This window comes from Pempheris klunzingeri, chromosome 14 (assembly GCF_042242105.1).
Source record: "Pempheris klunzingeri isolate RE-2024b chromosome 14, fPemKlu1.hap1, whole genome shotgun sequence".
NCBI lineage: Eukaryota > Metazoa > Chordata > Actinopteri > Acropomatiformes > Pempheridae > Pempheris > Pempheris klunzingeri.
The window spans coordinates 4,848,626-4,875,127 of NC_092025.1; the positions used below are offsets into that span (position 1 = coordinate 4,848,626).

Here is a 26,502-nt window from a genome sequence, read left to right on the forward strand (position 1 = left end):
TGCTGCATGCCTGTGTATGAGGATGTGTGTTTGACTGTATATATGTGTGTGTGTTGTGTGTGTGTGTGTGTGTGTGTGTCTGGGTACTCAACCTGCTATCTCCCTAGCTGGGAAGTGCTCTCTTTAAACTACTGCCTGCTCTCTGGCAGCTCTCAGACTGGCTGCCCATTGTGCTGGTATGTGTGTGTGTGTGTGTGTGTGAGTGTGTGTGCGTGTGCGTGTGTGTGTGCGTGCATGTGTGTGTGTGCGCAAGCGTTGTCATCGCTGTGGGACAGCAATGAATTGCTTCCCAATCGCTGCAACTGTAACTGCGGCAAACAAGTTCCCTCCCACACCCCGCCCTGCTTTAGGGAGTTCAGCCAAGAGGGAAGCACAGGCTGGACAGACTCTGCTGCAGCACGGACGCTTAACGTGGTGACACACACACACACACACACACACACACACACACAACAGAGCACAAAAAAGTTTGACTACAAATGTTAGTGTATTGGAGCAGAGCTTGCATACACTGGGCTTTTGAATGGACGCACAGGAGTAACACTTGTAAACTGGCCCAGGTGAGTCTTGTGCAAAGCCGTGTCATTACAGCAGCTCACTTTGTCTGCTTATCAGCGAAACCGTGGTAAAAAAAGAAACATTGCCTCAGGCTGCATTCACCTTCTGCCGTATAGGAGGATGACAGCAAACTAGTTTGTTTTCAGTAGGAGGATGGTAAACTCTGCCAACTCTCATGAATCCCTTCTACTTTGCTTGTAGACAAATTTTGCCAACAAAAGTCGCATTCTGGACTTTTGCCTGTTTTTGTAGTGAAGACAAACTTTTGTAACAGTGATGTGTGAAAACAAGCGAAGGCATTTTTTCCCTTTGTTCCAATGCAAAAAAATAGATAGTAAAAACTAAGTACTAGATAGTATTTTCATTTGTAAGGTCTCTAAAACCCGTCCACAACTTCTAAAATGTAAAATGATTAAAACATTCAAATTAATTAATTAAGAAAAAGTCCAGTTCTGTGCAAATATGAATAAATGTCTGTCTTGGGACTGACTTGGGACTGAAATGAGCGCCAGAAGCCACCACAGATCTTTGCAACCACAACAACAAAATGGAACAGAACATTTTTTAAGGATGTTAGGGAGAGAGGAATGCCAACTACATTCAAGCAGCAAGTGGCCAATCCATTCCAACTAATGCCTGAAAGTTTCTTCGGTCTTTTCAACTTAGTAGCACATTGATTGTCCCATGCAGACTAACCACACACTGCAGCTAACATTCAATGCCCTACTGCTGGTTGCTTAAGATATTACTGGGTAAGTACCAATATCTTTGACAGCACGCTCAGCACAGAGGAAAGCAGACCAGGACACCTTGTTTTAAAGGACACATATTCTGCTCATTTTCAGGTTCATACTATTTGGGGTCCTACATGATTATGATCACGTTACAACATTTAAAAAAAATAACATTACTTTTCTCATGCTGTGCCTACTGCAGCCAGTCACGATTGTGACATCGTATTACTAAAGATAGTGTGATGTCATATGCGGGGCCAAATCTAAAATGCAGTGTTTTTACATACATTTACCAAAAGATGGAGCAGAAACAGTCTGAGGTCCTCTGCTCACATAGGAGACACATTTATTATATCATTATCATTATTATTATTATTATTATATTGAAAAGACAATCAAAAAATGTCCCCTTTGACTTTTTAAACACTTGAGAGACACAGCACATTTCACACTGGATGGAGGCACTAACACTGCCAACAAATGAGTGGCACTTTGTGGGAAAGATACTGTTTCACCCACAAACCATACAGCACTGGATGTCTCTGTAGTGTACACATGCATGCCGTGCACTGATATTATGTGAAAACAGGACATACAGGGACTCTCAAGTAAACAGAAATATAGAATATAGACAATATGGACAACTGTGGCTCTAACTTAATGTTAAAAGGTGCAATCAGTAATATTTTCCTTTATCTTTTCACTAAATACTCAAAAAAGGTCACTGTTGTTTTATCTCAGTGGCTGAACATACAGTATATGGGGCTTTCTAAATATGAAGAACCTGTGTGTATTTGTTCCAGAGTTCCAAGCCCCCTGAACTACCCACAGTGCACTCTGCTCTTGGTTCAGGTTCTCCAGAACCTGAGTAAATATAAATGCAGTATTTGTGCAGCAAAGTGTTATATGGTGTTTATACAGGAAACATATTGTATAAAAGTTTAATTTGCCTATATGCCAGATATTTGAAATAAAACAAAATGAGTTCCCATTGTTCACATCATATTTTCATTATTCACACACTGATGTCAAATTAAAAAGACACATTTTCCAGTGTTGTTGCAGTTTCTTGCTTCTGTCACTAGATGCTACTAAACTGGCACATTTCCTGTAGCTGCACCTCACATTTTGATACCTCAACACACAGGATCAGTGTGGTGGAGATAAATCATATAATACAATAATTACATTATAATGATAGTCCAGTACAACTCCTACACACACTACAACCTCCAAAATGATGTAAGACAGTCTCAATAAAAATGAAATATCAAAAGCTTTACAAAAGTAGGTTCTCCTTTGCTTTTACTGCTATTGTGTCATGGGTTTGATACAATATTTTTATTGTATCTTGATATTGCCTTTGTGTACCTTGATTAACTGTACCTTGATTGACTTTCTGTGTGATAGTTACCCCCACCCCAAAATAACACTTGCAGCTGTAATAAAGTGACCAAATGAACATAATAGAAGGAAACATGATTACACCTTGGTAAAGAAATGGCAGCAGAGGTCATATCAGATTGTGTTAAAGAATGTGGGCAGCCTGAGCTTTTATCAGTTGGGGGACTTGGGAGGGTGATGAAGGTCTCTGGACATCCTGGTAATCCTTGGCATAGTATATTTTCTAACTATTTGTAATGGACCCAAACTTATGGGAATTGCCCTTCAATGGTAAGACTGTCAAAGACACCAGCTTTTGTTTCTCTTCCCTCAGCCTCGTCTAACGACACAGTGCACAGATCCTAAATGGACTTACTGTTCTTCCAGAGTAACCAGACTACCTCCAGCTTTTGAACTAGCATGAGAAGAGTGAAGGAAAAAGGTTCAGTGAAAACATGCTAATGTTTGCATCGATAAATTGTTATTCTTAAACCTGCTTAAAAATGTTCACACTTTGGGGCAACATACAGAAACGCTGCTTGATCATACTGCCGCCATTCCTGCAAAACCCATCAAGTAGCAACAGTTGCTAAGCAGAGTGCCCTGATTACAGGTTTAGCCACCTTTTTGCTATGTGGGAGTATCCAGCCAGAAAGTAGTAGAGTAGCAGCAGAATCCAGTGGTCACATAATAATCTCACCACCACCTCTGATGGTAGTTGAGAGGGCGTTGCTTTTGGGACCACCAGGATCATATTTTAACCCATTTCCTCACTCTCTCCTTAACCCTCCGATTATCTTTGGGGTCAATTTAACCCCATTCAATGTTTAACGTCTCTAAATAAATATTAGACATCATGTAATGACTTTTCCTAATTTAATGGGGACAACTGGGTAAACATAAAATTAACATGATGATATGTTTTCAACGTCCTGTACACATGTTGTACGCATCAGTGTTCCTTGGGGTCAATTTGACCCCCAGGCTGTTTTAGCTGTATAAAACATAAGAAAGATCAACATTTTACACACATTTGTTTTGGTTGTTTTGGATGATATTGAGGTCACTATAACAACATTTTATAATCTTCAAAAAGCATTATGGCCCTAACCTAACATAACCATAACTGTAGTAGTGAGAGAACCATCAGGGCAACCATCCGGAAAAATCCAGGCATGCGGGTGGTACCTGACATGGCTGAAGGACTGAATGGTCATAACATTACATCTGATAATTTCTTTACATCGTACACCCTGGGTGAAGAACTGCTGAAAAGGAAGGTTACCATGTTGGGGACGGTGAGAAAAAAGAAGCCGGAGCTTCCCTCTGAGCTGCTTGTGATGAAGAACAGGAAGGTAACATCTTCAATGTTTGCCTTCACTGACAGAGCCACTGTCATCTCCTATTGCCCCAAGAAAGGGAGAAATGTCCTGCTGATGAGCACCATGCACAAAGATGCTGTCCTGAGCACCAGAGAAGACCGAAAACCACAAATGGCCTTGGACTACAACAAGACAAAGGGAGGGGTTGATAACCTGGACAAGGCCACAGCCACATACAGCTGCAGAAGCATGACTGCCCGTTAGCCCCTTGTAATTTTGTTGTTGGGGTTGTTTTATTTAAAGGGATATTTAGGTAGTCAACAAACCAACATAAAGTACCTGACATATAAACTTGGGTTACAATTTTAATTATAACAATTTTCTGGAGGTTTAAATAGCTGGGGTGAAATTGACCCCAATAATAAAAGATGTTAGTAAATTTGAAGGTAACAGGAGGGTTAAACTAATACTATAGTATGCAATGCAAAGTCTAAAGTGCAAAAAATATCAAGATGGGTAAAGTGCAATGACAGATAAGTGCGGTCACACATACAAAGATATACATCGTCTTTGATTGACTTTGTTGTAATGGATAGAAATTACCATTAAAAACAGGCATATCTGCAACAATACAAGGAGAAAACAAACAGGAATGGTGTCGGTGGCAGTATAGTAGAATGTGGCCATGCACGGATCCAGATTCAGCACATCATCTATAATGAAAATGGTAAAAGGGGTTTTCTGTTCTTCCAGCTGGCATAAAAAACATTAGAAGTAGGCTTCTTGTTAGTTCATTATGTGTATTTATGTAGTTGTGTTAAACAAACACAGAATTAGATGAAAATGAGCATCTATTAAAATGAAGTGTGTTCTGTATAGCGGTATGAGCTCCGTAAATTCAGTATTTATGATCGTGCACAATGATTCTATCCACCCTAAACCAGACTTCAAAGACCGTCTGCTCTAAGCTAAGGATTTTTACTTGACTTCAAACAATGCTTTCACCTCTGGGGAGACTTTTCTCCAGAGTTCTAGAACATACTTTTAAAGTAGTTCAACAGAGTTCATGACAGTAGCAGCTTTAACCATTTGAGTTTATGCACTGTGACTGAAATAAACGTATTATTGATCTCAGCGCACATCTTATGGTGATTGTTGCCACTTAGCATGAATTATTACATTATAGAATTAATTTGTGATGAATAAGTTCATGACCAGGCTTTGTGTCCTCTCTAATGCTTCCTTTGTGTTTAGCACTTTTTCTATATTTAACCAAGACCCTAACGTTTACCTCATTAAGTGCTTTTGTTTCCTTAGCTTAACCATACCATACCCTACTGCGCCATGATTACAATGTGTCCCTGCTCTTAACAAAGTACATTAACATAATCATTAACTACCTAAGTATATCTTAATCATGCCTCAGTTTCCATGGGCAGATAGGGGAACGCAAATTAAAAAGGTGGATCGGCAGTAAACATCTCTATGTGTAGCATCAGTGCAACTTCAGAGAAGGCTGGCAACGAGCATCCTCCAGATACAGTACATTTAGCCCATATATTATTTACAGTCATCCAGCATTCAGATTGTAATGTCTCTCTCTTTGAGTATTATTTTGTGGCACAGTTTGCATTCAAATGCAGTGTTTATTTCCAACACAATTCTAAATACTAAAATGAAATGAAAAAAAAGCTTCATGAAGCTCCATGTGTGTCATGCAGTATTTATAAGGTAGATCAAAGTACCCCTGACTGCAATTCATTTTGACATGTATTAGGCTATAGTGAAGAATAATTCCTCCTACAGATTACTGTGATGTTGGTATGGTACCCTATACTGTTGCTTATGCATTACTTGACAGGAGTATTTGCATCACTGTGTTGACTGTGAGCCCTGCAGCCTGGCCACAGAGGAGCTGAAACACATATACCACTGATCCTTCCAACTTTCAACTGCAGCAATCCTTCAACACTAAACCTCTCTTAAAAGCAAGAATTAGAGTCTTTGGTGTTTGAATCTCTGTCAAGAGCTAAGTCAGTGTTTGAAGTGTACTAAAAAAATCTGCTGTCATTATCGTAACAGGCAGGCTTCACAAGCTGACAGACATTTAGTGGCTTATCTTTAAAAATAAGTGGGAATGCCTCTGGATTGAATCTCATGTAGCACTTTTGCTCAGTTCCATTCTTCTGAGAAGTAGCCTGAATCTATTTAGCATTAAGCAACAAAAGTATTATGAGACTGCATCCTACTTACTACTGATGTACAGTGTTGTCTCATAGACTTTTCATTTTCCTGAAATGCTGTCATATCGTAGAAATGCTACAGTCTTTTCTTTAGAAGTGTATCAGATATTAGTGCGTCTGAATAAAGCTCTTAAATTCTCTTTTAACTTGTGACACATTATGCATTGTGACTGACAGGGCCTGTTTTACCTGCATGTCGCACACCACAGTGAACAGAGGGGGAAAATAACAGTACAGAATCTAGATGAATAACATCTGTATCCTGAACGGCATTACTGATTTATGTGGGTGTGAGCAGAAATCACTGCAAAACAGTGCCAATGGATCAATCAATTATTGATCAGAGAGAACGCTCATGGAGGACAGTTTAGAAAGTGAGGAGGGAGGAAGGGAATAGGAACGGGAACATTGCTGAGTCTAGCCCCTCTGCTGTGGAGGGAGGCAGACAACAAAGGGAGAGGAACGGAGAACTTGTTAAATGTGATGATTCATCACCCACCACTGCAGCATTAAACCAAATTAGGCTCAAGGTCTACACTGATACTTGTATTTGTCAGGCCTTGCTGGGCTGCCAGGGCGAACCGATTGTGTGTCTGCACACCGTAACCAAACCAGAAGCTGAAGCTAATCCATCTAATTCACACATCACCTGTGGTTCCTTTGAAAACACATCTAAATGTCACTAATACCTCTCTACAGGTTGTATTAACTCAGCAAGGTCATAACTTCCACACCTATCAAAGACAGGCTGCTGCATTTATCCAAGATCTTCTGGGATGTGCATATGCAGCGTGTGACTATTTATAGAAATACACATCGGTGCCTAAACATCACACCATGTTTATCAAGTGTTACAGAGAATCAGCCTCAACTGGCCAAATATTCTCAGTGATGCATTTGCGGAGTAAAAGCATTTGATCAGCTTTCTTACTGCATGTTATTCTTAGCTCTGCCGATATACATAGTAGAACTCCAGAGGAGTCCTAAGCTGTCAGAGGCTGCCAGGAGGTGGCATCCACATGAAGCCATCCTGTATGAGAGGCATGTTAACAGTGGGCTTATTGAACAACGTTTTGACACAAACTGAATGATGTCTCTGCAATTCTTCCTGTAGTGGTAAACCAAGCTTTGCACTTACAGCACTTTAGCTAATGTGTCCTTAATGAGAGCAGACAAAAAAAATATTTCAACACAGTCACATTCCCCTGGATGTCACAGGCTAAATGGTGGTAAAGCCACAGCTGATGATCCTTTTCCCAGGCAAGTTGCTGGATTTCCCAACACTGGGTGACAGTACAGAAATGATTTCTCCCGACTGTAAAGACCAACAAGTGAAAAGGGGGCACAGCTTGCTGAAGAGAAGACTCTCCACTGTCAGTGTGGAGGTGCAACACGCCATAATCGCACTGTGCAAGATGTGCTACTATTGTTAGTATTAAAAACCAATGTGATTAGATAACTTTACTCAACCGAGTCACATGACCCACTATTTTAATTTCTTAAAACCATGGAAGTGCTTCCTAATGTTAACTTACAGCCAACACTTTTATAAATGAAATGTTACATTCACTTCATTTAGTTATGTAAACAGTGCCCACACAGCAGGATTGAATAAAGGGGAAAAAGACAAGACAATTGATTATTACTACATCCTGTTACGCAACTCTGTCAGCAACTATCAAGCTGTCTTGATAAAATTCTATATCATGTTGAATTTGCTCAAATACAGTATGTTCAATTTAACACACAATGCAAATAAGTTGTATTTCTGCTGTACGACTTCGTTAAGTGTATTAATCTGACTGAATCCTGGTTGCTCTATGAATGTGAGTGTGACAACAAAAAAAAAAGATGTTTAACTTCATCTGACTCTAACAAACTATTTCAAGTCCCAAACAGTGAGGAATGTGCCACATGTGACATCAAGTGATGTTTTTGCTAAAAGATAATGAAAAGCAAATGCATCTACATCAGCGCAGCATCACAACTGAGAAATGATCAAAATCTACCTTCAGACTGCTTTGGTTTTTCAAGCCAGCAGTTCATATTCCAAAGTTGCTCAGTTTACAGTGATATATGTTTTTATAATAAAAAAAACACTTGCTTGTGTTGTCTGACCAATTCTAGCTCAAAACTGTTAAATACAGAGCTATTGAAACTGCTAATTGTAAAGTCACAGGAGACACACTATTGTAGCTGAAGGAAAGTATAGACAATGTGTTGGGACACTTGATTCAGCTCAATGCCTGTAGTGTGTGTTAGATTACACACCTCCAACTACACTGTTGCCCATAAAGTTGGAATAATTGTTCAATACCCCCAATTTTGTTAAAGCCTGAATACACAGTTTGCAAAGGTTAATTGTGGTTTAAGTTTCACTGTGATCACAATCATTTCATGAGAAGAGGTAAAAAACATTTTATTCCAACTTTATGGGCAACAGTGTAGTATGTTACAGGAAACTTTGTTTTCACTGTCAAAAATACAGTTATTCAGTTTCGCAATTATTCAGTAAAACAATTATGTAAAGCAAACAACATCCAGGTCTCATAAAGTGTATGAATGGCAATTACCATGAGATTTACTCTATGAAATAATAGTGCCATTTATTTTGTGTAAATGAGTACCTAGGTTATTTCCCTGTAGGCATGCAAGAAGGTGTACAGTGCTATTTTTACCATTTAGACTTTAACTCTTGTATAAACCACCTTTCACAAGACTGGTACGCTCCTGAATACACTGGTAAATGTATACATATATATATACACACACACACACACACACATATATATATATATATATATTTATATACACACACACACATATATACACACACACACACATATATATATATATATATATATATATATATATATATATATATACACACACACACACACACACACACACACACACACACACACACACACACACACACATATATATACATATATATATACGTATATATACATATATATATAAACTGTTTTCATGCTGTCATGCAAGAGTATGGCATCAGTTTGCTCATTAGTTAACATCAGTTAGGAAATTACTTAGGAGAATTTGAAAACCAAATGAATGTTTAGGCAACGCTGCGATTTAACTGTCTTTATAAGGTTATTTAAACTTTTTGGATGAGAGAGGAGGAAAGCACACCTGTGTTGGAGATGTGCTGGCCATGATGAAAATACAGGTGTAGGAGAAGGAAATCTCACACTCACAGCCACGATGCAAGAATGTGTTTTTATATAAATCTTTTTTCATTGTGGCTGTGAGTGTGCATGTTCCTTCTCCTACGTCATGTTAAACTTTTTACTCCGTATTACATGTTGGTCATTCCCTGTGAGTGTCATTAAGCTCTGAAACTCAAAGCCAGAGTGGGAGTGGCTACATGTGAGTCTTAAACACAAAGTCTGATCATTACATTTTTAAAAACCAATTCCTGGTTGATCTGTGTACAGTGTCTGAGGATAAAAATCACTTCACTGTGCTGGTGTCTTGAGGGCAGGATAAGCAGCCATGAGTCATGCCAGAGAATGCAAACATATATCACATGCTGTGAACCAGTATACACTATGATGCATCTTGCATGGAATAGCAATATCCACTCGCTGTTGTTAGGCTAGGAGCTAATTCCATTGAGCTTTTGCAGTAGTGAGTGATCAAAGCTTACACTGAGCCTACTTAGCAGGCTGAAGTAACTCCTGTATAAGCCAAGGCTGAAGGTGGAGGTGACAACACGGCACAGCTTTATGTTGACTGTGAAATTGATCAAGATTCATCATATCGTCACTAACATACACAGTGTGGTTTGGGGAGAACATTAAAATGTGACTGGTTACTGGAAAAGCTCTGCTGCTCACACAGCCTTCCAGTTTTGGAAAAGACTTACAACAAGAGAGCTGGTAAACGCACATGCAAAGAAAAAATAAATACATAAAACACCACCTGTACACCTGTGCTACAGCCCCACAGGTTTGCCCCCACTTGCTTCACATGGAATCACATGCACATCCTACCCACACCACTTCCCCCTTCACACACACCTACTGCACACACATTCCTAGAGGTCCCTTACCTGCACGTCTGATCTCAGAGCACAGTAGCATGCAAAAAACATGGCAGTTTTGTAGGAACATGAAGGAACCCGGGGGAAAACCGCTAAATTTCCTTCAAGGACCAGAGACAAAAAGCAAAGAAAGGAGCTGCGGTCTCAGAGGAGATGGAGGTGGTAGCATCCGGGAGTGAGAGAAATACTCCTCTGATTGCACCACAGCGAGGTGGTGAGGCAAGACCACTTTTTCTGTGGGGAAATTTAAAATACCGACAAAGAGAGCTTTCGCTTGATGCAGAGCTTCATCGTGGCTCACAGTCAAGCAGGCTGAACTGTCAGGAGGGAGAGTGAATGTGCATCTCACAAGCAGAAGAAGGAAGCAGAAAGCGGAGAAAAGTCTGCTGGCTGACTGTGATCCACGTGGAGGAAATGTATGGCGATCAAAGGAAGATCAGAGAAAAATGGGACAAACGTGCAGTGTTTGAGATTAGAAAATGAGGTGAATGATTAGTGTGTGTGCATCGAAACCAACAAACAAGTGTGTGTGTGTGTGTGTGTGTGTGTACTTAAATATATATAAGAACAATGTGTAGTAGGAGGTGTATTTTTATTTTCAGCATGTTGCACGCAATGTTGGATGAAAGATTTTTCTTCTTATTGTCTCTCCGTCTCTTTGTCTTCCTCACTCACTCTCACAAACACACACACACACACGCACGCACGCACACACACAGCATTACATAACAAGCAGTACTCCACAGTGTCACTACTAAAGTGCTAAAAGCATTAGCAAAAGAGTAACACCTCACTATTTCACCAGTCCAGGTTTCAGCAGAGGGAGGTGCTTACCACAGCGCATTGAAAAGGAGGTGTCTTTGCCCTTTCCGAAAAATACACATATACAGTGTTAATTAGATCCACAACTTTTTGTAATGCTGAGCAAACACACACTAATAGGAACTACTTTTACTGACTAAAACTGAATCCTGTGATTAATGGCTGTGTTTATTGCATGACAGCAAGGTTTCCCACAGTGCATTACAGTAGAGGCTCCCTGCCTCACGTGGAAAAAAAAGATTACCGTCAGGGGAAATAGAATAGAAAGGTGAGATGTGTCAGGGTCTGTCTGATTCAACTGAGCAGGTGACTGATTCTTTATGTTGTGTGTTCACTTTCAGTAAATTAAAGGGAGCAACACGTCATGATGTAGAAACAAGATAACCTTCTAAGTTTCAATGTGTTGGGAAAAGTCAAGACAAACAGCTCAATTAGTCACTGTCCAGTATATGAGCCTGTCTACAGCCACGCTGCAACTTGCTGGTGGTGCTAAAAAAAACGTAAGTCATTAGAATCTATTGTCTTGGTAATGTCTGACCCCAAACTGTGCCAATCCATCAAATCGATTTGAGTGGATAAGTGAAAATCGCGACCTGCTGCTGGCCCCACATAGGGCCATCTTAGTGGTGAGGATTAAACCTCTGGACAACGTGGCAGGTCAGACACCACTCTGAAGTTTAATAAATTGGACACACATCTGACCCAAAAGAGCGTAAGTTAGTTTTTTTTATCATTGGTTCATCATGTTTATCATTTTTTATTGGCTGTGACCAGACTGGGTGGGTGACCATTTTAGAATCTGCAAATCTTTTGAGTCAGAGTGAGCAGCCTGGTGGCCCAGTGGGAGATCAGTCTGAATGTCAAATCATCACACTTTCATAATAGCAGCTGCAACACTGGGTTCAGCTTGTCCTGATGCCTCATAAAGAAAAAAAACTTTATAAAATATGTCCAAATGAAGACAGAGCCTTTTGTAGCAGCAGGTGATGAGACTTTGAGCTTTGCATATTTTCCACAAATTCATTATTGTGTAACCTGAATGAGCTCCGTACACAGAGGAGGAAGCATTCTCAGTGATAAAGACACATGTAAGCTTTCCCACATCACACTGCTGCTAATGTTACTTGTAAGCTGCAGGTTTTACACCTTTATATGTACTGTAGTGTTTCAGAAACACTTGTTTTATTTCCTTAATTTCTCATTTTGAGTTGCAAGCTTTGCATGCATCCTACTTTGAGAAGTGACTTCACAGCGGTGTATGTGGGAAGATGAACCAGTCGGCAAACTGAATGTAGGGGGAGGTATTAGAGATGTTGTATAGAATATATTTTTGGTTCCAGCCTTCCTGTTACCGTGGTAACTGTCCATCGATTCAGCAGCATTAGTGAACGGAGAACCAAGCGGGTCCCCCACCCCCTACATGCCTTACTTATTTATTTCTACCTCAGAGAGGATGAAGTGGAGTTGGAGGAGGCAGAGGAGGAAAAGGGGGTTTAAAGGATGCGGAGTGGGGAGGGAAGGTGGAGGAGGAGATCTGGGGGTGGATGAGTTGGAATGAAGATGAAACTGCTCAGAAATGACTGAGGTTGGCATCCTGAACACAGCCACTGACTTGGCACTGCTGAATCTGCAGGATAGCTACATGGTGGATCTGATGGGACCTTCCCTCGTATGGAGGGACCACTCAGAAGCCAAATACTGTCCAAGCTCCTCAGCTCCTGGCTAGACTGCTTATCAGGGCTGAAGCCACTGCATCCCTCAGAACTGCAGTGTGCCACCATAAATATTTGCACAATTTCATAGAGTTCATAATCAAAAGCAAGGATAATTATCCGATCATCATATCAAATCAGTCCATTTTCAGTATTAACGTCCCTGTTAAACCCACGAACCACATAGGCCCAATTGCAACTTCTCAGACAAATTAACCCTTTAACCTTCTGCTCAACCATATGGTAGAGCACATTTTGACTCACTATATCTTATTGAAAACATGTTTTACTTACGACATCTCACCCCTTTGGTAGAGGCCAATATTTCAAAAAATGTGGGGTCTGTTCATAAAAAAACATTGATTTTTGTAATTAGTGCCCCAAGGAAATAAAATATATAAAGAATACATTTTTTCATTGTTTTTTTCTTGGTGAGGACGTTAAAGGGTTAAGAAAAGAAAAAAAAAAACCTTGCAAATCATTACTTATCATAAATTATTTTATTTCATAAATGAAAAACTTTTGTATCATGAGCCAACAGAATTTGTCGATACTGAGTTAATGAAGCACATGTGTGACATCTGCCTCTTGATCCCAGAAGAATCCGCAACAAACCTTTGGTGATTTTGAAACCCTCAAGCAATAACGATAGTGATTTGAATGAGAAGTATGTTTGTAATTAGGTGTATTGTAATTAGAACGATTTATTTATTTTTTTTACACCAACATAAGAGTTTTTACATGCTAGCAAATAGACCACATTCTGCATTAATAAAGTAGCTGCACTGTGGTGGTGTTTCATTGCAATGACAAAAAGCACGATAAGCATGTAGTTTACATTTTAATCCTTGGACCTATTCTCCTCCCCAAGTTTGACCTCACCTAATAAATCAGTTCTGTAATTCAGATGACTACAAACCATATTTAAACATCAGTGATATTGCACAGGTGAATTCATTCTGGAAAGGCCTTTATTCTAACTTAACATTAGCAGTATCTTCACTTTTCAGATCCATGAGCTTCACGTTGTTATGACTGATGTTTCCTTACAATGAACTGTAGCTTTAATGTAACTCTCAAATGCCTCCTAAATGTGTTGGGCTACAACTGGCCAAAATGTGATTCAGTGGCATGTATTCATCCTGCAAGACAAAGTCAGTATATGAGGAAATGTTAGTAATATAGCCTGATGCCAAAACTCAGCAAAAACATTAGTGACTGAAGGACAAGTGTGGGAGATTTGTGGTTAAGTAAATTATTTATAAAAACAGACTAAAATAACATGTTGGTCAAGTATCACTGACTGCTTCATTCATCGCATATCAGAATGGAGCTACTGTGAGCCATTAAATGTCAGGTTAAATGAGCAAGGGGCCACTGAGACAAACATAAAGGTAACACTGTGAACAAAGACGGGCCGTTTCATTGCTGCTCTCTTGTTTTGTGAGGTGGTGCTGAGCGAGAACTCCTGTAAAATAACTTAAACTGAACCTGTCCATCTGCATGTGCCTCCCTCAGAAGTTAAGTTTCCTGCTGCAGTAGTCAGTCAGCTGCTATTTGTATAATTCTTCACTCCCTCCTCTCATCTTTTGCACCTCTGAACAGGAACAACTTAAAATACACTGCATAACCAAATTAAGCCAATTTTGTTCTATTTTACAATTATAAAACGTTGGTGTGAACCTTTTGTGAAACAGGCAAATAAGAATGTGCCTACAAAGGGGCCAGAGATGTTTCATCAACATCCCCCTGAATTTGCTACTGTGACTCACCGGGTGCACTTTTAAGTGCTATTAAGAATGAACGCAGGTGAAAAGGGGCAGGTGTTTTATGTGCTCATTTTTTCCTGAGAATCATGTAGGAGTGAGCGCTCACAGCTCACAGACGGAGTGGCTGGTACGGAGAGAAGGGCAGGCAGACGGCAGCAAAAGGTACATGAGGAAACCATACATGGGTCAGATATTGAGTCGACAATCATCTTGGAACTACTCCACAGCAAAGTACCCAAGCTGGGTCACGTGGTCCAGTGGAAAACTTCTTGTCAGAGTCTATCAGTGTGAGCTCAGGTCAACCGCTCTACAGCAAACTGCTTAGGCCCACAGTGGCATTTATTGATCCATTGTTTTCAGATGTAATAGTTTCAAGCATTAATCATTTCACCAGTCGTTTTATTTTACTCAGTGCTAAGTAAACAATTGTAATACAAGATATATTGTAGGGAAAATACACCAGCTTCCTTATACTGGGTTTGTTTTTCAAACCGCACAGCTTGTGAATGCAGCACAGGAGCATTTTACTGATCTCAGCTGACAGGCTAAAGTAGAGACGAGGCACATCAGTCTTTATTGTCTTGTACTCACAATTTTAATTTTAAAGTATCCATTCTGATCTTTACTCTTTCCTCACATGTTTTTTCTTTACTCACATTGGAATTTTAACGTTCTCCATTTTTTCTTCTTCCACTTGCACTGGTAGTAATTCACCCTGACTAATAAATGATGTTCTCACTCTCAGTGCTACAGCGACCTAGGCTTCCATCCACGAGCAGAGTGGCTGACCCAGCCTATTCTCTGCTGTGGAGGGTGAGCTGGGTAAAGAGCTTGGTGATGGACTGCATTCTGGCATTGATGGGATAGGGGTGACCCCCCCTACCACACACACACTCCAAGACAGTCTTACCTAACATGAGAATAGCTGATGGGGGAGGCTAACAAGCACAGTTAACAGGGCACAGACAGTACATGTGAAGAGAATGGTGCCACACAGCGTCTTCTTCATGTCCAATCAGTGTGTGTGTATAGTTTCTAATGAGTTGAAACAATTAACCACCTAAAATTAACGCTGTCATTGAACTCACTCTTGACAGTCACCTGACATAAACAGAAAAGGAGTGAAAACTGAATCATTAGACATCAGACTGCCAACATGTTGAAAATGTGGAAAACGTTTAATACCTTGATACAGTCCAGGACTCTGAGGTTAGCTGCTCTTTTCAAGAGATGCTTCCAGCGACTTTATCTTCTCAGGAAACTCAGTGGCCTTGGTGTTAGTCAGCAGATTTTAGAAAAAGTGTCTAAAACTCTTGTATACTAGTGTAGAAAACTAGAGCAGTTTAACTTTTCACCTTCCTGCCCGGTAAAGTCATCTAAGATCTAAGGACAAAGTATTCAGGAGCATCCCTGCAGGGATGTTTGAGCTCTTGCGCTCCAGGAGGCGCTATAGAGCCCATCTAGCAACTAAAAGAAGCCAAACAATGTCCAACCTGGACAATAAAGATATTCTATTCTATTCCATTTGCCCTTTCCAAAAAGTCTGTCCTAATCACTCCTATAGAGAAGCAGTGCTGTTTCCAAGCAACACCATATCTGACCACAAATCTGCCCGGCAGGCTGCCTTGTAGTGGGAGGAAAGTTGTATTATTGTTGCAGGGGACGTGGCATCTACCTCTAGCAAGAATGAGTGGTTTAATGCAGTTAAACTGTGTAATTCACAGACAGGCAGACATAGACAGACAGATAAAAAAGGAGGTGTAATAATCCATCTTTAGTTATCATGAAGGACTAGCATATTGATCTAATGTGAGTTCTAAATAAAAACAAATTTTAACTTGATAATAAGTTGTAATTCCTTTGAATCATCATCATCATCATCATCATCATCAACAATGACCACACAACAGAGAAGGCCTATAGAGTGAGAACTGTCAAGGCGTCACTTGCTGCTATTTCTGATCCTGATCAGAGAGGCTGTAAAACTTCATTTACAGGTTATAACGAAGAATTCAGCCACCTGATACATCAGGAGGCAATCAGCATTTTTATCAGACAGAAAGTAGAAAGATGTTGTATTTTGTGAGCCTCCCTGTGTTTGGGTGCATTTACATTCCACAACAGCAAAAGAGTAAAAACAATGGTTATGCCTCTCTGTTTGTTTTTCAGTATATAACATTACTATCTTATATTGCTAATTATGAACCATTTGGCATGTAACTCTGCTGCTTTTCCTAAAAATGGTGTTATTAAACCTATCCTGAGACAATACGGCTGGAGAAAGACAAAGAGAGAAGAGCATTCATTATTTATACCAATTTCCACCAGCAGGTCAAATCTACTCCAGTAAACTTGAACTGTTTAACCCCAATTAGACTGTAGATTGTATGAGCAATGCCACCTAACAATATGTTTTGTTGTCTTACCCACCAGTACACAACCACAAACTGCAGTGTAGAACCTTTATATTGGAACCAGTCGGACTGATTATGTCATCAGTAATGTGAGTCTTAAATGCGTGTGAATCTACAGCTGCCCTCAGCATTGCTGCAGGACATAAAGGACCCACGGCCCAGGCTCAGCAGGCAGAAATAGAGAATTGGGAGTTGCCGGAGAGCAGTGGCAATGGCAACATGTTCTGGGAGAACATTCTCCCCTCGGCCCCAGCCCCCTCCATCTCCATTACATACCTGGAGATCACCGTGTACAGAATCACCTGAACAGGGTGCACATATACTATATCATTTATTACTGAATCCTAAAAGGTTTCAGTGCACAACTATGACATTACACGTCGTATGATTCATTCTTTACCACTGCATACACTGGCAAGACACTGATCCCCAGCTTTTTCTGGTGAGTGTGAATTATTTCCTCCTGGTGTATGAACTGTGTTACAGCACTTGGAATGGTCAAAAAGACTAGTAGTAGACTAATATCATTATAACAATAAGTTAGAAGAAGGAGAAAAACAAGAAGAAGAATTGTATTTATATTGCACTTTTCAAAGAAAAAAGTTACAAAGTGCTTTACATGGTTGAAAGAGTATTAGAACATTTCAGGACAGGCAAATCAGATCAGACAAAATAAAAAGAAATACCCACTAATGAAGATAAGAGCAACAAGGATAACAGTAAAACAGATGAGTGGTTGCAGTATTAATAAAAAGCTGAATATAGCTTTCATATTTCTCTAAAAAGAAAATGATAACATGATAATGATAATTTGAATAAAATGTGAACAAAAAGACTTATTTTTTATTCTACAGTAATTCTTTCCTCGAAAACATTCACTATCTGCAATACACACAACACACCTGTTTCTTTCTTCTTGCCCAGTCTACATTTTATAGTCGATTTGTTGACAAGAATTCTCACCATGTCCTTGAAATGATCAAATGGCTAAAATCACAAGATCACAATTTAGCCACTTGCCTGGAGGGACTATTCCTATTTTGAGCTAATGGCGAGGTCACAGCAGGATGCTTCAGTCTCTGTAGGGTGCTAGCGGTCAGTGCCTTCAGCTGAGGTCACAGCGCTCAGCTGATCGCTCTGCGAGAAGGTTCAGATCAGCGTGCAACTCCACAACAACTCCAAGTCTTTCGAGTTCAACCCAAACAGTGATATTTTTAAACAGTAAATTGAGAAACAGTTGGAAACATGTTTCAAGCTTTTGAGGTGAAAATAAAATGTGTTGTTCACACCCAGAGGGGCCCACTGACTGGAAGAGTGCATCAAAAAATAGAAAAGGTGCAGATTGGCAACTGGACAGATAACTGAGCCTCATGTACTCGTCATGGAACTTGGAATGTTCCTTGTAGTTTGTGACTAAATTACCTCTGCAATCACACTCTAATTTTAGGCCATCACTGTGGGGTTATTAATTGGTTGTTAAAAAGAAAAGATAGTGTGCACACTGTACATGCCTGTTACTCATTCATCCATGAGTACATGATGACAACAAAGACTTTTTGTTCCAGCCTCGGTTCACTTTTGCCTGTCTCCTGAGTTGTAATTGGTGAATCGATGCTATTGACTGGCCATAAAGTCCACTCATCAGGTTTCAAGGCCTGGAAGCTATATGTTGATTAAAGGGGAAAGGCTAAAAGTGAGTGTACACTGAGCTTTATAAAGACTCTAGTAAGGTCAAGGCAATTTCACATAGGTAAACTAATCTGTAATGTCCAATAAGTCTGTGGTTTTTATATGATCATTTTGGGTGATCTCATCCTAGCATTTACCAAAGGCAGTAAACTGGAATATGTTAAAGCATAAATTAACCAACAAACTAATCCACAATCTAATATGTGCCTCATTTTGCACATTAGTATAATATATCAATATCACACACCAATAACTGAAGGGAAACAAACTAATACAAAGGAACTTCACTGCTGTACATGTTGTGTATAATAAATCTCCAAAATTATGGAGAAAAGAGTTTTTTTCTGTTTTTGGCAGCAGCGCCAGTGAAAATATACAAAAGGCCAGTAAAAATCTGATCTACTGGCCAAGTGGGCCAGTGGGGAAAGAATCCTGAAGAGAATCCTCTGCCAGGACCTGACCCAAAGGGTGTCAGGATCCAGATGAGAGAGATAATTGAAAAGCTGCAACAATGGTCGAGTACCAACACACTCATGTAGGAGTGGTTTCTTCCTGTGTGTTTTTTCTCCCTTCTATTATCCTTTCATGCTGATCTACAGCACAGTACTCTTCATGCCCCCAAAGCATTACATAACATAGCCACGGAATGAGAATTGCATATCATTATGCTGTGCACATTCATTACGGAGAGCTGAATGCTTAAGGTAGCAGAGCTGAATATAATATTCACACTGTCATACGAGATCTCATGACATGAGCACTAAGAGGGGAGCTCAGTGTGACTGCTGTATAATGTCATCCATTATGAATCAAAGTACTTAGAGAGAGCAGAAGAGCTGGACATGGTATATACAGAGGAGCTGGTAGTTTGGTTTACCTGAAGTTATGGTTAACTCAGTTAATGCTGACACTGTGAGGCCAACATGTCTTGTTCTACAGCAGTGCTCTCCTGTGACACCTGTATCACCGAGAGAGAGAGCGGATATGTTCCGAAGATAGGGCACAGCTAATCTTAGGTTTGGCTTTGTGTGGGTTGAAGTTTAACAACGGATTCATATACTCCTCCAGGTTCATTCCATGCAATACGCTGCAATCACAGTTTGGAGATGCTGCTTAATAAACTGTGATGGTATCTCACAGCGGACACAAATCAGAGCATCTCATTAATTGTCTGACACTTAAATTCGTGGTTTTCTTTTGAGTTTACCTTTTGCAGCTAGCTCTCCTGAGTTAGCCCTGTGGCAGACTAGTGAACTGTACTCTGCCTTTTCCCAAAAGCATGCTGGGATAGGCATTAGTTGAAAGCAGCTGCATCTGATAACAACGCTATGACAGAACAGTGGCCATTGAACCAAAGCAGGTCGGGGCGCTAATTTTCTATGGGTTCACTACGATTCACTTTCACATTATAGTATGTTGGAGGACACTGAATTATTGGCTTGATGATTTAACTCTCCTTTTTACTTGTTTTTGTGATTATTTTTCAGATACCAGTTCCATCAGATTGTGAAAAGTGACGTTACAGTTACAGTTCTCTATGAGTCTATGTTGAGCTTCAGTGCTGTAGTTTTTCCAAGTTCTTTAATTTTAGCTACCTACAGTCAGAATAAGTCAGCTGCTCTTCAAGCAAGTAACTCACAGTGTGTGTCTCTGGAGATGGCAACAGCAATAGCAACTTGCAACAGTGGCACATTAAAAAGAAATGCGGCGGCTTTTGTGTGTGCACGTGTATGCCACCTCATGCTGGCAGACTTGAACTGTGTTCAACCCCAGTGCTGCTCATGTGAGTGAGCACAGCTGTGATTACAGTAGCACGATTTATAGGTATAGAAACATTAAATCAATCTCATATTTAATCCCATAACATAACATCATTTCAAATCTCACATCTGAGACGCACTCAAACAACTAACTGATGATCAAAAATGTCTGTTTAATTAATTGGTTGATAGTTTCAGCTCTAAGATATTATTAACTGACTGATGTATGGTGTTGCACAACTATTGTGACTATGTGCTATGGACACAAACCCGCACACATACTGTAATCACTTGCGGAAAGGACCTCTGCCATGTGGGGCACATCTTTTTAATGTAATCATCCCTTCGCTGAAACTGAAAGTTAAAGAAATAATCATCCAAATGTTGTTGGTACCCACAGACTGCTTTTTAAAAAGAAAATCACAGCCTCCAACAACAAACTGCAGTTAATGTTGCAATACTTTCTCCTCACAGAAAGCAGCCACTCTGTACGAGGCACTCTGAGTGAAGGGCAGCACACCACGGCTGACTTGGTAATGGCTCTCACGCAGAAGCCAGCGTGAATATTTCACCATGGCTTTCAGGGTATCAACATCCTAATTGACCAAACGGGTCTCTGCTCCTGCCACATGTGTGTCTGACAACAAGGCAAGAAGAGTACACTGTACACTACATCTCCATCTTTAACTTTTCCACCTAGGACGTTAGGCTAGCTCTCTTACTGGATGTTGACGATGCCTATACTTAGGCTGCACACCACCCAATGGAGATTTTCTGCATAGATGACGTAGAGAGCTCTGTCAGTTTCATACAGTTTCCATACAGAAGTCAGTGAGACTGTAGAATAAATAGCAGGCAAGTTGCTTCTAAAACAGTAACTTCTTCACAGTGATCCTAAAAAATATTTGATAAACTTGCAGTTATGACCATTAACTATATATTCAAGATACTGCTTCTCTCACAGTTAGTAAACAGTCTCTGTGAGCTAAATGCTGCTACAGCGCGCTAACATGCTTAATACGACCATGTTAACGTGCTGTTAATTAGCAGGTATCATGTTTACCATGTTCATAATCTCAGTTAAGTGAGTTAGCATGGTACATTTTGCCAATTAGTACTAAACACCAAGTGGAGCTGAGGCTGATGGGAAAGTCGCAGGTATTTGGTCATAAACCAAAGCACTGGATTGAAATGCAAACTTTGACTTGATGACTGTGCTGTACGGAAAACTAACACAACGCTGCTGTACTGGCATTCAGCACAGCAATGAGTGCCTCACGTAACTTGCTCTCTGGTGTAGTTAGCAGTATGATGACATACATATCACATAAAACACCAACAGGTACTAAACTACTAAAGCAAAGCTAAGAGCGTATATATATACTCATGCAGGAGAAAATAGTAAACATCATATTCTCATGAACAACAGTCTTGTTTCATAGAAGTCTTGAGGAGAAAGTAGGTCCTTGCACAAGAACATCCTTGTTGCCTTGAATAAAGTATTGCTTTTAGAGGAGGATTCCCCTCGAGTGATGCAATGCTCATTTACACAGTGAAGTAAATACAGTTGTGCTCATGGAACATAAGAGTTCACTGAAAAAATGCTTTTTGTGACATTTTCTCAAGTAAAATACTGCAGCTCTGCAGCTTGCATAGGGATTTGTGTATTGCAACAACACAATCATATTCCACTTGCAACTTTAGCGAAGTGAATTTGGAGCTTTGTGAGCAGAGGGCTGCAGCAGAACCATGAGCCAACTGACAGAAGTTCAGCCCAACTTCTGCTGCCATATCTCAACAGACAAGCAGCCAGGCTCTCTCTAGTTTGCTGACTGACATGCATACTGTAGTTAGAGGGAAGAAGTGAATCATTCTCTCACACATACACACTCAGAATAAACACGACAGCGTACTCTGTCAGGAGATGATAACCCACAGCAAACACAGCATCTTATGGCAACGATGAAAAATCATTTACTCAACTCATTTACTTCATAGCTCAAAAGGACGAGGTGATGAAGCATGGTGAGGGAAGACAAGAACATGTGTTCACATGCAAACATTCAGATATAACCTAACCACAGAGATTCTCTGCTCCTGCTTCACTGCATGCCTCATTCTCCCACAATGCTCACTCTCTCTCTGTCTCAGCCCATGTCTCCTCTCATCCCTCTCTGGTCCAGTGAATCATTCATCCATGCTGTGTTTCTTACCTTAGTGGTGACAATGCAAAGACAATCCATACTGGCCAGAGAAAAAAAGGGCTCTCAGCCTATGTTCAAATTCATCACCACTTATATCATCACAGGAAGAAAAAAAAGCAGGAAGATGGAGAAAAAGATACCAGTGTGGAGAAGCGAGGAGGAAAGATAAAAACAGGTATGAGCTGCTAAAGAGGAAGAAAAAGAGGGGGAGGAGAGGACACGCACGCTCACACAGACATGCACACACACACACACTCACTCACACGCGCGAGGGAGAGAAGCCACGGCGGACAGACGTTACTGCATGTGGGCCCCTTGTGAGGATTGGGATATCTCCTCCACAGCGCTGAAGGCAATCAGGATTCCTAACGCCATCTCAGAGCGGACCGTGCGTCATCAGCCATAACACACACACACACACACACACACTAGAAATGATTAGCAGCTGGCATGGCCTCCTCCAAAAACCTCCGAAATCATTCCTTAGCTTCTCTTCCTCTCATTCATCCTTTGTCTCTTGCTTTCAGTTCATCCTGTCCTCCTCTCTCTCTCTCCCTCTCCCTCTCCCTCTCTCTCCTGTCTCTGGGCTGAACAACTGAGCAGCGTTATGGGATGAGAGAGAGAGGGAAGATAGTGAGGGACAGGAGCGTCAGCTCAGCGGAATGAATTAGATTCCCATGCTCTCTGTCTCGCTGGCTATTAGCTGCTGTGGCAGACTAGTGGAACTTAATAACACACTGGCTTTAATTTCATCTGCAGAGCAGCGGCAGAACTGCTATCTACTGACTTTGTGACAGACTGTTCACTGTGTGTGTGTGTGTGTGTGTGTGTGTGTGTGTGTGTGTGTGTGTGTGTGTGTGTGAGGTTGACCAATATGGTATTTTAACGTTGTAGGATGCTGGGACTGGGATTTAATTATAATAGCCAATATGTAGTACCAAAAAATAACAATTTAGTTTAAGGTTTTCCAATCAACAAACAGCAGACTAGTAACACCAAAGAATTTTAACAAAAATAATCAGATGAGTAGAACAGGATATTATAACAAAAGGCCAATACTACCTGAGCTCTCTGCAAGTGGCTCTTTCTAACATTACAGCATCATCACGCCGCTGTTATATCTATCTTATCATGATGCTGATGCAACAAATGTGCCTCAAAAGAGTGTGAATGAATGAATGAATGAATGAATGAATGAAACAAACTGCTGAACTGCTTACTTCACAGCTACGTAACAGTGACAGGTTGCTGTGGTGTTCTTCTTTTTGCAGCAGAGCTAATATTCAGTTCAGGACTTCAGAAAAATGAAGATGCCATCAAACGGCTCAGGCAGCTAGTTGGACACATGCATGACTGCATGTACGTAATCGTTAATGGCCATATAAAACACAACATATTGAGAGCCATACCAACAACACAGTGGTCTGATTTGGTATATTTGGTGGAAAACACAGTTGATACTAAAAACTAGAGCAAATGTTAGCATTACCTGATCAGCTGGCTCTCCTATTAGAGCACAACAACTTCCACATTTATCATTTCTATTTGCCAACACAGCTTGTTTATCTCAGTCGATTTCCAACACAGCTCCACCCAAATGCAACCCGGCTCAAGCTCTAGTCAGCCAGAGCAACTGAAAACCCCTGCGGGTATGCAGGGGCATTAATCAAACATCCAAACAGCTGAACATAATAAGCCAATTTATTTTCTTTTTCTCTTGTTGAGCGGAAAAAACACACCCTGATAACATTTTTTCACATTCGAAACACTTAAAAGCAATGCAATACGTAGGCAATACGTAAAAGCAAAGATTAAACGACAGGTTTCACTGATTCTCATTGACCCTTAGTTGTAGTAAATTAGCACCTGTGTCTGACCTTTCGGTAAACTTAGCTAGGTAACAAAGCTCTAGACTGCAGCACACTAAACACCTAAACTGTCCTGGTACCTGTTTGCTGAAGCCATCCTGCTGGAGAGCCGGGTTGCAGAATTTGACCTTGATAACTGCTTTCATTGGTGAACGAACCCCTACACTCTCAATCTCCCGTCGTTCTTACTGAACACATTCACTAGCTCACACTCCCTGCCAGAGCGACAGAGCTAATCTTTTCAGGTGATGCGGCTCAGGCAGCTTGCACTTATTGCATTAGACAGAGGGAATGCTTTAACCTGCTTTGTTAGTGCTGCCGCACATAAATAGGTGTGACAAATTTGGATTTGACTATATTTGTGAACAACAGTGCCGACAGTGTTAATTTACTCAAAATCCCGCTATGCTCTTTGACCTGGCCTGATCTGTACCTGACCCCACCAAACTGTGCAAGTCATTTTTTGACATGGTGACTCAAAATCCACAGGTCTGCACTCGGATGTCACTCAAAATAACTAAAAATCATACATATCAATCACTGCTGTCTGTGTTCATTTCAGGAGGCATGCATGGCAGCTAAAATGTCTGCACTTGCTCCTTTTTGTTTAAATGTTCATGTAGTTCGATAAAGAGGGAAAAAAGATTTATTCTACAAATTTATGTCTCACTTTCCGATTTATGAACAGCGCAGAGTGACAGGAAACATAAGAAAAACCAAAACATAAAGCAGAAAATACTCATTGCAGTGACTGAAAAGAATGTATCAGTAACTTAACACCAAATCCTGCAAGTCATGAACCAAATGAAATGAGTGAAATTCACTGAAATCAGCTATTGAAGGTGAAGGTGTCCTCCAGTACAGATGCCACACCAACCTCATTGTTTTATGACCAAAGAAATGGCACATCTAGACGGAACATATAATAGAGCCTGCATCCTGAAAAGATGTTCTGGCTATATTACTGTGCACTCAACTCACGTAATACTCCTAATGTCAGCAAACCTAGTTTGCACAGAACGTATTTATTGGACATATTAAATAAATAAGTTCTAAATCACCCCACATCCTCTACTACTTCCAAGCAAAGAGAAGCAAAGGTTAAACTGCCATCTGTGCCGAGGCTGGTCACTCCCTGCTCTCAAACACTGGACCAGACCACTAAAAGTAACTTGTGTTACTTCAGAGCAGTGCAGGGCGGTGATATTACTGGCACTGAAAGCTTTATTCTGCTTCCAAGACTTCAGACCACATCTACCCATTGAACGTACTCTCGGTTACTTCAGTAACTAAGTGTTATATTGCAGGAAAAGATGTGTTGGGCAGCATGACATTGCAATGATCTACCATGCCATGGGATGACAATGGATGCTGGCAGCAAAAACACAATGGGTGTGATATAAAGTCCCAAATTTATGAAAAGATCCCGCTAACATAATACATGACAAACACATACTGTATTCACACAGAGCGTTTGTATGGATGACTCACCTCAGAGGTCTTGGCGCTGCTCTCTCCCTGCTCCACAACACTGGCTTCTGAGCTGCCCTGCTCCCTCTGCTGGGAACATCAAACAGGTGCATGAGCCATTCTTCACAACCTCACTCAAACTCTACCTGGTAACAAGTACTTTATAGTCTGAATGCATGGCGGATAGGCCTGACACCAATCATTCTGCTGTAGAGCTTTGACACTGAGCACTGGGTTTCTTAAAAATGCTTACATTCATTACACAAACAGGAGGAAGGCACTGTGTGATAGAAAGTTGTGGCTGTGCGTATGGTAATGTTGGCCCAACAGTATAAACGTATGGAACATTTGTTTTAAATGCACATAAACAACAGCATGGATTTGTAAGGGTTATGCAAGAACTGGCAGTGACAGGTAGAGGGAGTCATCACCGGCTAGTCAGTTTGTCTGCTGCTTTGGTAAGTCTTTAATTAGAAGCTCAGATA

The 26,502-nt window shown here is 40.5% G+C and overlaps 1 protein-coding gene across 1 annotated transcript in view; it reads right to left on the reverse strand.

Annotated features, from left to right (window-relative positions):
* dlg2 (discs, large homolog 2 (Drosophila)) overlaps positions 1-26,502 on the reverse strand; it is a 166,485-nt gene that overhangs the window by 106,057 nt on the left and 33,926 nt on the right. The window contains exon 4 of the mRNA XM_070843077.1: positions 26,039-26,104. Coding sequence (XP_070699178.1) covers positions 26,039-26,104 — 66 coding nt within the window. The remainder of the gene's footprint in view (positions 1-26,038; positions 26,105-26,502) is intronic.